Source organism: Mus caroli, chromosome 4, assembly GCF_900094665.2.
Source record: "Mus caroli chromosome 4, CAROLI_EIJ_v1.1, whole genome shotgun sequence".
In the NCBI taxonomy this organism is placed as follows: domain Eukaryota; kingdom Metazoa; phylum Chordata; class Mammalia; order Rodentia; family Muridae; genus Mus; species Mus caroli.
This window is the reverse complement of record NC_034573.1, coordinates 101,812,420-101,827,685: the sequence shown is the minus strand read 5'-3', so window position 1 is coordinate 101,827,685 and position 15,266 is coordinate 101,812,420. Positions and strand designations below refer to the sequence as shown.

The window sequence follows — 15,266 nt, the reverse complement described above, 5'->3', positions numbered from 1 at the left end:
AAAAAAAAAAAAAAAAAAAGATTAAAGATAATTAAAAACAAACAAACAAGCTAAAAACAAACAAAACCTCTTCTAAAAAATCTGCATAGAGGGTGATGTCCAAATCTGCCAAGCATATTAGAAGAGGCTCAGATAATTAAACAGATAAGCATGCTACAGTTTATGTGTGTGTGTGTGTGTGTATATATATATATATATATATATATATATATATATATATAATATAGCTCTGAGCTTTCCTTTTTTTAGCTCCTAACATCCTCCTCCTGCTTTCACCAAGTGAAAACAGTAGGCAGACTATTTGACAACCTCCTTTAGAAAGGGTGTACCTTTCTCTCTTCCTCTTTCCATCACCAGCCTCTGGTCAGCTTGCTTACCTACTCTGCTGTTTTTCAATTAAAAGCCCCTAAGATTAAAATGGTCCTCAAGAGTTTAAAAAAAAAAAAAGGTGAGTGTGTATTGTTAACTTACAGATACCCTACAGCTATTAACAAATACATACTTCTATTCTCTATGATTGATATGAAAAGCACCATGGCAAATATGGAATACATAGCACCTGTACTTTAATTTCTTAAAGTTTACATCAATTATCCCACTCATTGTCATAAGAAGCTGGTCTGAAGAGCTCCTAGTAACCAAGACATTATACAGACCAACACTCCATTGACAACTGAGGAATGACCTAAAGAACAGAACTGCAGGTAACTTACATGCTTTCATCTGACACACAGGTGCTGGAGATCAACAGATATATGAACTACAAGACAAAGGATAAGCAAGAGCAAGTGATGGAGCACCTGTGTCAGGCAAGGGGGGGAAATCACAGTGCTTCCATCTTGGTGAGGTTTCTAGAGTCCAACAGTATAAAGCAACCCACGGGCCTGCAGTTCCTTGCATTTCCCATCAACAACTAAATAACAGGGAAAGGAAATATGTAGAGTGGAAGGAGAAAAACTAGTTATATAAGATATTCTGGAGCCAAACAAAACCAGACTGCTGCAACACTGCATTCTCATTAAAAGAAAAGAAGCAGTGACAACGCACCCCATCATGAAGAAGTTGAGGCTGCCTCACAGGCCAGCCACTCAGCAAAAACCTCTCAGCAAAAACCTAACATACATATCAACTAATCTGGGAGACTGCAGCATTACAGTGGAAGGTGTGATTCCTTCCACTATACTTTTCTAATAAAAAAATGAATCAGGAGCAATATGACATTGACATTTTCTCAAGATTTGTAAATAGTAAATATGAAAAAGTAAGCAACAAAGTCTGAGAACAGGTATGGAAATACATCTTTGAACATGAAAATACTTGTTTCTGAGAATCTCAACATCTGACTCATTGAAGAAAATGCTCTTAATACAGTGACAAGACACTGGCTAATAATTCCACCCTCTGTCTGGGGTTACTAATGATGTGGTCATACCATGAAAAGAAGTAAGGCATGGGTACAGCAAAAGGTGAACCGAGATACGGGAGACTAATATTAAGGCCACGATATACAAGAATCTTATGCCTGATTAGCAATGGAAACATCTATCTTCAATGAAAAAAGACTAGAATATGAATTATCGTCTCTGACCTCAATGATACTGCAATATCACCATTTGTAAGTTTAGCAAACACTTTATAAATGTTCCTCACATGCAGTATGCCTAAGGAACTGATTTCCACAGCAAAGGAACTGCAGCAATGGGCTTATGTATGAATGTGATTGCCTGTTCTTAGTTAGCTTAAAAGAACAGTGATTTCTAAACATGTAGTTAATATAAATTACAAGATACGACCTCAACATTGAAGGATCCTTCCTAAAGAATAAGGTATATGCTTTAGATTAGTGACCAAAATACAATGATATTTATCAAAATACCAAAAAATAATGGAGTAAGAATTGAACAGCGGTAGTAATTCCTTTGACTACGCCCAATAAAATCACATTTGTGATTATGGCAATTTGGACTATGGTAATTCAGAGATTGTAGATCTCAGGGATATAAAGTTTTCACAATACTTCTGCTGAGTCAGAAATTCAGAATGTCAGTTGACACTAAATCACCAGCAATGGAGAGGTATTAACTAGAGTTTATCTTGATTACCAAGAAAAATATCCTTGGGTTATTGCTATACAGTGGGCTCTGCACTCCAAAGGACTTTGTGGACCATGTCCAGTTAAGAATTTACTAGAAATTTACAACTAATGAAAGACAGATTCATTAAGAATGTTGATTTTTCAAAATGAAGGTTTGTGATGTCATACCAGATTAAAGATACTGACGACTAGTGACATTAGCTGAAAATAAGAAACATAGACTAAATAGACAGAAATACACACACACACACTTTCTTCTTTCAGCATAAACATTAAACCTATCAAAAAGAAACTACCAGGGGCAGATATATCAAACCAACAACAGTATGCACTTTATTTTAATATCATTCATTAATATAAGGATTTTTTGTATATTTGTTCTTGATTTTTTAATAGTGTGTGTGTGTGTGTGTGTGTGTGTTCGTTCATTCGTTTCTTTGCTGCTGCTGTATTAAAATAACCCTGACAAGCACAATTTAGGGGAGAAGGGACTTATTCTAGGTCTAAAGTCCAAGTTCCAGGCTATCACAAGAGAGAAGTAAAGGCAGCGAGAGTTTGAAGAACTAGTCCTATCACATTTATAATCCAGAACAGAAGTAACAAATTACTGAATGCATTCTTTTGCTCAGCTCACCTTCTCTACTCTTACAGAGCTCAGAATTGTCTTGCTAGGAAACAGTACTGCCCGCTTTTAGACTGGACCTGGCTAGATAATTAATATAATCTAGATAACCCCCTAAAGACATTATCAGAGGGCAACCTCAACACAGATAATCAAACACAAGCCCAGAGGCTTGCTCTCTAGATATCAAGTTTGCAAATAATGTTAGCCATCACAGTGTGCATGTGTTTGTGTAGGCACACACATTACCACAGTGCCTGTGTGGAGGACAGAAGACAATTTGTGGAGTCAGTTCTTTTCTTCCACCTTTAAGTGGATTCCCAGTTGTGGTGGTTTGAGTATATATAGCCACCATAAATTTATATGTTTAAATGTTTGGCCCATAGGGAGTGGCACTATTGGGAGGGTGATCTTGTTGCAGTAGGTGAGGCCTTGCTGGAAGAAGTATGTCACTGTGGGAGTAGGCTTTGAGGTCTCAGATGGTTAAGCTCAGGCTCAGTGACATATAGGCTCCTTCTGCTGCTTCCAGATCAAGATATAGAACTCTCAGCTCCTCCTCCAGCACCAATCTAACTGCCATACTTCCCAGCACAACAATAGTAGACTACATCCCTGAGGCTGTAAGCCAGCTCCAATTAAATATTTTTCTTTATAAGAGTTGCCGTGGCCATGGTGTCTCTTCACAGAAAAAAAAAAAAAAAAAACGCCCGGGGGTGTGTGTGTGTGTGTGTGTGTGTGTGTGTGTGTGTGTGTTTCATTTAATCTGTTTTGTCTTAGGATCTACTGTTTGCTCTTTTAACTTTCTCCACATCTTATAATTGAATCCCTACATGAAATTCCTTCAATTTTACATGACTAACAATCGCCTACCAGGTTTTTTGGCTATTAATCCTTAACAAACATGTTTCAAAAATATTTTTCATTTATAAAATGATCAATGGGGCTGAAGAGATGACTCAGTGGTTAAGAGCACTGACTGTGCTTCCAGAGGTCCTGAGTTCAATTCCCAGCATCCTCTTAGTGGCTCACAACCATCCGTAATGGGATCTGATGCCCTCTCTGGCATGCAGGTGTACATGCAGACAGAACACTCATATACATTAAATAAATATTTTTTAAATGATCAAACTATCATTTGACTTCCTCCACTATACTTTTCTAATCAAAAATTTATTTAAAAAAACAAAAAACAAAAAACAAAACAGTCAGATAGTGAAGGCACATGACTAATCCCAGCAATCTAGAAGCAGAGGTAGATGGATCTCTGAATCTGAGGCCAGTCTAGTCTACAGAGCAAGCTATGGGACTAAACAAAGGAATCTCTGTCTCAAAATTAATTAATAAAGTTAAGGCACTGGAAAAAGATGGAAGTCTGGGTAAAATCTAAGAATTTAGACAGGTGAAAAAGATAGGATAATGTTAGGTAATGAAGAAGGATGGCAAGTAAGCAAAAAGACCCATAGTCATGGAAGGATAAAAAGCTAATTATATTTTCTAGTTTCAACTCCATCATAGTTTTATTTGGGTTTGTTTGTTTGTTTGTTTTAATGGTTGGTGTGAGAATTCAGCTTTCTGTATACCAAAGAAACAAGAACTATTGCTGCCTTCCAAAAGAACTGAATATATGTTTTTGAGGCAGGAATTGTGAAAGTTGGATTTTCTTTATAACTCCATTAATCAATAGCACAACAGGAATTAGATAGGACCAGTTTCAATATATTTGTCACTCTGATCCAACTGCTCCAGAAAAGGAGCAGTTTTTAAATGTGTTCTTGGGGAAGAAATTTTCCCCTGTATTCTACTGTTCACAACTATATCAATCATTGTGATACAGTATTGATGAATACATAAATTATCGTTATATTAAAATAAAATATAGTTAAAATAAGAAGCACCATTTTTTAGAAACACTGGTAAGGGGAGGAACATCTATAAAGAAATCTATTTTAGGTCTAAAGGTCAGCCAGCAGAGTGCTCATCTTTTTCTGCAGAGTACTCAGGCTCCAGCAAGTAGTGAGAAAAAGGCAAAGTTAACAGGAATTCTGCATTTATTTATTATTTGAACTTCAAAGAGTCCATTCCAAGGAAAAGTCTTGGGTACACCTCTCAAATAAAAGCACATTTGTTTTCAAGTCAAATTTGTAAATCAATTCAGGTTTTTTAAATGGACATATTACTAAACCGGAATGCTTGAGCACTTACACATGGATGGTATAACATTATATATTCTAAAAGTATAATAACATTCAAGATTCAAAAATAAATCTGGTCTTTTCTAGGTGTTAATATGCTAAGCAATAAACCAATGAAAATACTATATACTTTTCTGGTTCATAAAAGAAGCAATTGATAAACACCACCCACTTAGTAAATAAGCAAAGTACACTATTAACTTACAAAGCTTAACATAACACCTGCTCTCCATCGCTGTAATTAAATATTTCCTTCATAAAAAAAATAAATAAATAAATAAATAAACTACCTCTTAAAGTAGTTTCAGGTGCTGCACAATACTGTCAATCAAGAAACTATTAAGAATATCCAACATACATATATAAACTTGATATGGATGGATAGATGAATCTACGTTTGTCTAAGTCAGTGGTAGCTCTATGTTACCTAATGGGACAGTCCTAGAAAAAAGGACAGAAGACAGGCTGAACCATCTACATCAAGTCACTTCATGCCTTATTATCCTTAACTATAAATCAAGGATAATAGTGTCTGTCTTTATTAATACCTACCTAAAATAATTACTGTACTATTTCAACTTTCTTACCCAAAGGAAAGTATCTCAAAGCACAAGGTCATACTTTCTGATCTTCAAAAAAAAAAAAAAAAAACAATAAAGAAATGTTAATTTCCCTTTATAATTTTTAAAAGCATATTTACTTGTTTGTGTATTTGTTTGTGGGAGGAGGGTGCACATGTGGCACACACACACACAAAAGTAGATCCAGCAATGATCATATAGAGGTCAGTGGACAAACTATGGGAGCTGGTCCTTTCTTTGCACTATGAGGATTCCAAGAATAAACTCCAAAAAGTTTTATAACTTCAAGATAACTACATATCAACACATCTAAAACTGCTCAGCAACTATTTACTATTAAAACTTCTATAACTCATGATAGTATTTTATACCATACAATTTTCAAGATATATAAATAGGATAGATAATGTGATGGTTATTTTGAATTATTAACTTGACACAATCTAGAATTCCCTGAGAAAAGATGCTCAATATGAGACTACCTAGATCAGGTTGGCCTCTAGGCACCCCTGTAAGGGACTGTCTTGATTATATTAGCTGATATGAGAAGATCCAGCCTAAATTAAGTGGACAGCACCCTTTTGTGGGTTTGGGTCCTAGACTTTAAATCAGAGTGGATTAAAGCAAGGTGAACAGCAAGCATGCACACACTTATCCCTCCCTGCTTTTGATAGTGGATGTAATGTGACTGGCTGTTTTAAGCTCCTACTGCCTTCACTTCCCTTTTATGATAAGACTATAACCTGGAATTGTAGCCTAAAATAAGCTCAACAAGAAAAATGAAGCTGAGATACATAGAAATACCTATTGCTAAAGCATTTGGTTCTGTTCTTCCATTAAAGTATAAACCAAGAATTGAGTCTATATAAACTACATTTAATTTAAATCACTTACAAAGCAGTTACCTTTAAGTGACCACATACACATCTAGCACTGTGTCGTCTGCCTTTAGCACTAAACTATGGAAAAGGACAAGAAGCCTTTTTATTTTCTTTTGTCAGCACACACAGAGCCATTTTCAGTTAGGAAAATCCACAATGATTTTTAAACTAAAGAACATAGGAAGAAAATAGGTACAGCTTACTAGATACAACTTTCTTCTTCTACAAGCATTTTTATTCCTCATAAAAAAAAAACAAAAACAAAGATAGCTAATAAAACACCCACTCTTATCGAATTGAGACCCTAGACACTATAGTACTTACTACAGGAGAGTAAATTTCTCATCATTAAAAAAAATAAGCAAAACCATCATTTGTAAAAAGAGAGATAGAACATTTCCAGGGAAAAAGAAATTTTTACCATAGCAAAGGCTATGAAATGTAAGTAAGTCCAATGTGTCTTCAGAAGCCACTGGCTAAAACCTCCAAAGGAAACAATAGCACAAAATGCGGTAACAGCATTTATTCAAGATGAAATTGGAGTGCTATTTAGTAGTCTAAAACTTCCTAAATCAAGTTTATAAAGTTGAGCATGAAGGAAGTTCCTATAATTATCCGGTTTGTTTTTCTGGACAAGAGCTTTAATACAGCTAACTGAATGTTCGCTTCCAACCAAAAACAACAAAAAGCTGCTACAACAGACTTTGGCTATCAGCCATATTTACTCTGGATCAAACAGGAGACAAATTTTTAAGGGGGAGTTGGAAAATAGCTTTCCATTAATCATTAAGAGTGGCATGGGCATCAAACAGACTTTTTCTTCCATCCTAAATATAGTTTCCTACCAAGTATAACACAATTTTACATTCAGGTTGAATTTTTTATGCTATTAAACAGCACTTTTCTTTCTCTCCACAACTATTCCTAGTCCCCTATTCCTGTTTGCCTCATCTGCACTTAGCAGGTCATGTTTCCGTGACTTAGAAGTCCCAGCCACAAACTCAAACCAAGAGTCTGAACTGAGAATTAAACTCTGCTTGGAAGAAAAAACGGTTTCTATCTCCTATGACTTTATACTAAGTCATTTTAATCCAGAATTTTAATCCCACTTTAAGAAGAAAAAATAAAATCACCCACTTCTTTTTAAATATATTTTAAAACATTATAATTCTCTTTCAAAAATCATCTTTCAAGTTTACCTTTGTGTCTTTGGACACAAAGCCAATAACATCAATCCATAGGTTATCAGTGGATATTTCATGTACAGTAATATTTCAGTGCTCTGGGATGTGTCATTAGTAAAGAGTTACTGAAATTGTTAAGGCTGTCCAGAGTTAGAAGCCAACTAGGAAAGGGGAACGACCTGTAGTAAGCTTGGAGCTAAAGCCTGACACGTCAGGGGAAATCATACTCTGCAGCTATGGAGTCCTGTCTTCTTTTCAGTTCCTTCCAGCTTATGACTAAAAGGATGCTTTGGAAAGTTTTCTTTAAAATTTAAAAGTAAACAACTCACTTGAAAGGTTGTTATTATCTAACTAGCAAAAAATATAGAGATTTTTATAGTTAAAATACCTGTCACACCAGCACTTGGGAGATAAAGTAGGAGAGAGAATATTTGAAGGCCAGACGTAGCTACCTAAGCAGCCCAAGGCAGATGAGTATGCATGGGACTTTGCTCCAAAAAAGGAAGGGAGTGGGTATTGGAAACTTTAGAGAATTACCTACATTAGAGAACTAGTTAGCAAATGATACAAAAGAATAATGCCTGTATTATTGACTAAAAGTCTAAAGCTCCAATCAAGGTGATTCCAGGAGCCAGCAATAACAGATGGCTTAGCCACTGACGCGGCTGCACTGCAGAGGACTTGGTCTTGGTTCCCAGCAGTCACATGATAGCTTACAACCATCTGAATCTTCAGTCCCGGTTCCCCGGTATCAATGCTGACTTCAGGCCTGACTCTGCTGGCATTGCATGCAAATGCTACACTTACAAATACGCAAGCAAACACTCATACACATAAAATAAAAATAAAACTTCTTTTTAAAAGATAAACCAAAAAATTGGTAACTTTTTCTTCTCCATCTGATAAACTGTCATCAGATTATTAAATGTTTTATTTATAACATACCTTTGTAGAATGCCATTTTCCTGGGGTATTACACCATTGATAGCTGCCTGTAATGAAAAAAACAAAAGAGAATTTAACAAAATAGGCAAGTGGACTGAATAATACCATAAGAGGAAATAAATATACCTTGAAATAATTTATTTAAACAAAATACTGAATGTTCCCTTAATGATAAGCATCTTCTGTTAAGTGCTTCTACTTTACCATAATAAAATACAGTATTTGGGGGGGGGGGGACGACTATGTCAAATAACAACGGCCCCACATGGACCAATCAGTATGAACTCTCCAAGTTGGACCTTGAGTAAACTCAACTTGAAATGACTGGAACTATGTTCTTCTAACAAAACTACTCAAAAGGTCATTTTCTTTTTTAAGTCAACTGTTGGACCAATTGTTCACTGGCTTCCCTAATAGCCTGACTCTTCAAATGTTCTTTTAAATCTGTGAGCCTTTCTTCATACTGATAATTTCTGCTTCCTACCTCCCTATTCCCACACATCTACTTTATATTCAAATGATTCAAGTATAATCTGAGATTTTAAAAGGTGAGTTGTGGGCTGGAGAGATAGCTCAGAGCACTGGTTAAAAGCATTGAGTGCTCTTCCAAAGGTCCTGAGTTCAAATCCCAGCAACCACATGGTGGCTCACAACCATCTGTAATGGGATCTGATGCCTGTCTGAAGACAGCTACAGTGTACTTATATATAATGAATAAATAAATCTTTAAAAAAAAAAAGGTGAGTTACCAGACTGATTATATAGAAATGCAACTAAATACTAAAACTAATACATTTCAAGTACACAATTTGTACACAAATAAAAAAGGATTTCAAACACCATTTGAAAATAAAAATGATAAATGCATTTCTATGTAGCAATATATATTATAAGCAGATCAAATTAATAGTATAACTCTTGCAAGTTCCATGTTTGGAAAACTTATATAAGAGAGGAATAATTACTGCAATATTAGCATTGTTTCATCAACTATCCACTTTTTTCCACCTGTGGAAAATACTGGGAGTACAGAAATCATTCGATTTTTGTTCAAGTTGTTTCTACACAGTATGTCACAAACTAGTTTCAAACTACCTAGGTAACGGATACTTAATCCATGGATCACTAGTATTTTAGCATCCACAATTCCCATCTTGCCGTTATGTTTATTTTTCCAACACAACAAAAATGCTCTTTCTTTCATTTATAATGACTCCTTATATACAATCTAGCCAACATTTTTTTAGTTATTAACCTAAAACTGTCTGGGTACTAGTACAACAGTTTTGAGCAAGGTCGATTCATATTCTTCTGGAAATCAATTATGTCCTAAGAAGAATGATACTGTTATGAGAATTCTCTTCCCATACCAGCATTATCACGTATAACATCAATTAGAGCTGAAGAAGTCCATCATGCCCACATCCTTGGTCTCTCCACACAACTAGTGATGTTCACAAACGCTGAGTAAAGTAAAACCTTTTTCTTCTCAAAACTGACATAGTATGCTGCTATAGGTATGAGTCATTCACTTTAAAGTTATGGGGGGAAACAGCAATCCTACTTTAGATAGATAGCCAAAGGAACTAAAAGCAATCTGAAAGAGATATATGCACACCCATGTTCAGTCACACTATTCACAGTGGCAACAAAGTGACTAAAATTCTCATCACTGAACAAATCAGCAAATGTAAACAGTATGCACATACTGTAAGTAAAATACTATTCGCCCTTAAAAAAAGAACAAAAGTCTGTCCTGTTACAACATGTACAGGCTGTGAAAACATTAAACCAAGTAAAACAATCAGTCACTCACAGACACAGGCAAATACTGTATGAGGTACCTAATGAAAAGAGTAAAATTCATAGACAAGCAGAATGGTAGTTGCTGGGAACTTTGGGAAGGAAAAGGAAGGCCTGCCACTAACGAGCACACAATTCTAGTCTGGGAATGGAAACGGCTTCTGGAGCTCTGCTTCACATCAGTTAAACACCCGTATTCTCATAGGCAAATCTGCAAAACTCGGTTCTACAGCAGAGCATTTATGTATGTGTGTGCTAAGTAAATTAACACACACATATATACTATGTATATATATATAGTGTGTGTGTGTATGTATATGTGTGTATATATATGTGTGTGTGTATGTATATGTGTGTATATATATGTGTGTGTGTCTATGTATGTGTGTGTGTGTGTGTGTGTGTGTGTGTGTATATATCTCACACCTTGTGCACAGCCACATGAGGTCTGTTCCACTCACAGTTCCTGCCTCACTTGCCTCCCAAGATCTCTAGGATCTGCTGGTCATGATAGCAGGCCTATCACACTGCTATGGGTAGGTAGGCAAGGCCAGAACGGCATCTTACTAATCACTGGTGATGTTTAAGTATCACTGACAAAAAGTGTACACATTCAAGCAGTACATGTGATGAGTTGACATGGAGTGTGCTTTGTATTGATCAACTACTCCTAAGCACAAGGTCTACCCTGGAGGGTGGGTTATACAGCCAGAGTCACTCCATTTTCCCTCTACCAGCAGTTATCAATTAATTATAAACAGCTTCTTAGTCAGGGACTGTTGTGGATTTGGTCTAATGCTGAATCAGTATGTTAATTTGGTCCCCAATATTGCATGAGAATCAGCTGGTAAGATACTGAGGGACCCTGGCCCCAATTGGTTTTGATTGGTAAATGAAGTTACCGGCAGCCAATGGCTGGGCAGAGAGACAGAGATGTGGCTTTAGGATTCCCAGGCAAGGGACTGAGGAAGGGAGCAGGAAGAGAGATGCCACCATGCTGGAAAAGGAATAGAAGCCATGCCTAAGGTGTGCTGGACAGAGAATGTAACTGTCATGGAGGTGTTGAGGAACTCAACCCGAGAGGGCTGCAGGTAGGTCCAGGGCATCCAAGATAGAATATAGGTTTTGGTAAGTACTAACTCTGGGATATCAGAGGGGAGAGGTTTAGCCATGTGGAGGTTTAGAAGTGGCCCAACCATTGAGCTGTTTAAGGCATATTAAAATATAAAGGTTTTGTGTTGTGTGCGTGCATGTGTGTCTGTATGTGATTCTGTGTGTGTCTGTGTCTGTCTGTCTGTCTTTCAGGAATCCAGAACATTGGGCGGATAGCAAGGAATGTGCCACTGCCACCACCAGGATTGATTTAAGTAGAGTCATTTGGGTACAGCTACAAGAGATTAGTTTTTGGCACCCTGCTTTTAGAATGTCATAGGTATTATTCTCTGAGCCAAAGTGTCACCATCTTCATGAGACTGACTATGCTTACTTGTAAGACTACACCACACTCAGACTTGTAGATTTCAGACATTCTCTCCTAGGGTGGAATCAGGGAGAATCACTGTCCCCTCAACCCGAGTATCCAGGTCCTCTTCTCAGTCATTTGTATGGCCTAAGGGCCTTGGAGAGCAGGGCCACAATATACAGGCTAAGGAAGACTAGGAAAAGAGGATTCTATGCAGCTTTGGGAAGTCATCATCCAGGAAGGGTAAAGACTTTCCAGTGTAGCTGCTTTGGGGATCACCCATGTTCATGTCCTGTCCTCACCTAAACCCAATGAGCTCACTGGCTCCCGAGGATGAACTGATAAAATCATACTTGGTTTGTCATAAAGACCTGAGGAGGAAAGAGAGACATTATTAAGATTTCACCCAGGGTAAGAATTTTAGTGATGGGCTCTACCACTTCTTAACAGCACCAGGGTTGTCACTATGCCTTAAACACATGGCATTGAAAGTCAGGTATCCAAACTATGGCAGATGGTAACAAATATTGGAACATGACAGACTACAGCTGCAATTCAAGTTTGTAGTGTGGTTGGTGAATAGCATAGATATGATGCATTTTAACAGGGGGGGGGAAGATATAAACTGCATTATTCAAACTATTTTCTTTGCCATCTTTATACTATCAATGAAAAAACTGTCTTTTTAGAAAGCTCACTCTGGTAACAGTGAAGATTTACCTAAAGGTAACAGAAAAGACAGATTAAGTAGATTCTTTCAGTAATCCAAATTGTGACTTAGGCAACAGTAGTATCTTAGAGAGAAAAAGAAACAGCACTTAGGTACAGTGAAAGTAATGTAGACTAAAGAAAGTTGAAGACCTAAATTAAAAATCTCAGAATAAAACTTAGACCAAGGTCTGGTGAGATGGCTCAGTGGGTAAGAGCACCCAACTGCTCTTCCGAAGGTCCAGAGTTCAAATCCCAGCAACCACATGGTGGCTCACAACCATCCACAACGAGATCTGGCGCCCTCTTCTGGAGTGTCTGAAGACAGCTACAGTGTACTTATATATAATAAATCTTTTAAAAAAAACAAAAACAAAAACTTAGACCAAATCAATTAATTTCTTTAAGATCATTTCCTAATCTTTATTATGAAAGATAAAATTGGTTATATCATATACACATGATGGCTACTGGGGGAAATTTTAGGTAAAATTTGTGGAAGGAGGGGAGTTTTTTTTTTTGGCATGTATATTGTCTCCCCTCCCCCTCCCCCCCCCAAAAAAACCCACTATAAAACAAGAATAAGAAAAGAAAAAAAAAAAAAAAAAACCTGCAACACTACAAGCAAGGTAGTAGTGGTGCTAGCCTTTAATACCAGCACTCAGGAGGCAGAGGCAGGGGCAGGCAGATGGCATCTCAGACAGATCTCTGTGAGTTCCAGGACAGCTAAGGCTACAGAAACTATTTAAGGAAACACAAATTCAAAAGTCAAGCATGGTGACTTAGGGTTTCCAATGCTGTGAAGAGACACCATGACTAAGGCAACTCTAACAAAAGACAACATTTAATTGGGGCTGCCTTACAGATTCTGAAGGTCAGTTCATTATCAACAAGGCAGGAGCATAGAAGCATCCAGGCAGGCATGGTGCTGAAGAAGTGGATTTCTACATCTTGTTCTAAATACAACCAGGAAAAGACTGACTTCTAGGCAGCTGGGAGCAAAGTCTCAAAGTCCATTCCCACAGTAACACACTTTCTCCAATAAAGGCACATCTCCTTATTGTGCCACTCCCTAGGTCAAGCATATTCAAACCACCACACATGGTAGTATGAAAGTGCTACTGAATTTGCTACGTTTCTAAAATATAGACCTTTGAGTACAGAGGCTATTGACATGTACAATGATAACCTTAATTTTGACATCAGGAAAAATAAGCCTCTCTGTTAAAAAGCATATTAGTCAACATACTAGTAGCAATGTAGCAATACCTTAGAGATATGCAAATATATCTTCATAGATACTTTCTATATAGCTGGTTGTCACAGATTGATTAAAGGTATAAAATAATGCACTGCCCTAGCTGTATTGATGAATAAGCTTATCAAATCAAGTTGCAGATCACTTACATCCTTTCAACAATTATACATTCTCTTTTCTTATTGTTCTATGTGAGCATATAGTCCCTGTATTGTGTACAGGTGTGAAAAGATGACCGTGCAAATATGTTCACATGCATGTAGTGGAGGCCCAGTGGTCAAAGTCCATTTTCTTCTACCATTCTTCACCTCATTTTTGGAGACAGGGTCACTAGCTGAACCAGGGCATCAGCCTCCCGGGCTACTGACATATACCACCACATCCTGCTTCCCATGTGGGTACTGTATCCAGCCTCAGGTCCTCACACTTGTGGGATAGATAGTCCTTTACTAACTGAGCCTCCTCCCCAGCCCTAAGTACACAGTCTCTTTAGGGCAGCATTCTGAGTTGGCCTGTCTGTTCTGAAGTAAGAGGAACAGACATCAATTGCTAAGTATTAAAAAGATAGTAGAAGGAATGTACTGTTTCAGCTTCAAGTGATCTTAGAAAAGTTGTGCTGTGGTTAGTTTGGACTTACAATGTTCCCCAAAGGTCTATGTGTTCCAAGGTTGAAATCTGGGGGAGGGAGGTAGTAAAAGTTTTAAGAGACAGAGGCTAACAGAAAGTCTTCAGGTCACTAGGAGCATGTCATTTAAAAGGTTAGGAAATCCAGAACCCTTCTTTCCTTTTTCCTTTCCTTTCCTTTCCTTTCCTTTTTTCCTTTTCTTTTTCCTTTCCTTTTTCTGTTCCCCTCCCCTCCCCTCCCCTCTCCTCTCCTTTTCTTTTCTTTCCTTTTCTTTCTGCCCAGGACATGTGTTACAGTTAAAATCTGCTGTTCAATCACAGGTCTAAAACAATCGAGTACATAGAGAGAAACCCACAGGAAACTTAATAAAAGTAAGCCTTAAGAAATAGTAATAAACATGACATATTTGAAATTATAGCCTACTTGACTGAATTATATTTAAAGTCATATACATACTCATTACTGGCAATGTAAATGGTAGAAGGCTTTTAATACTAAGCTAAAGAAAAAAGTTTAAAATCAATAACCAAGCTACACAAATAAGCTTCCCAAGCTGGGAGGTAACTCAGTGGATAAAGGTACTTGCCACAAGGTATACTGACCAGTGTTCAGGTCTCTGCAGACTCATGTAAATACCAGGATGGTATAGTGGCACAACAGCAATCCCAGTGCTTGCAGGTCAGAAACAGAGGACCACTCTCGAACCCCCTAAATACACCAGTGAGATAAACTGGCTACATAGGAGCACTGTGGTTCAAGTTAAAGATTCTATACAGTATATAATTTAAAAAGCAATTGATGCCGGGCGTGGTGTGCACGCCTTTAATCCCAGCACTCGGGAGGCAGAGGCAGGCGGATTTCTGAGTTCGAGGCCAGCCTGGTCTACAGAGTGAGTTCCAGGACAGCCAAG

The 15,266-nt window shown here is 37.4% G+C and overlaps 1 protein-coding gene across 1 annotated transcript in view; it reads right to left on the bottom strand.

Annotated features, from left to right (window-relative positions):
• Faf1 (Fas associated factor 1) overlaps positions 1 to 15,266 on the bottom strand; it is a 301,118-nt gene that overhangs the window by 239,730 nt on the left and 46,122 nt on the right. The window contains exon 3 of the mRNA XM_021160394.1: positions 8,501 to 8,547. Coding sequence (XP_021016053.1) covers positions 8,501 to 8,547 — 47 coding nt within the window. The remainder of the gene's footprint in view (positions 1 to 8,500; positions 8,548 to 15,266) is intronic.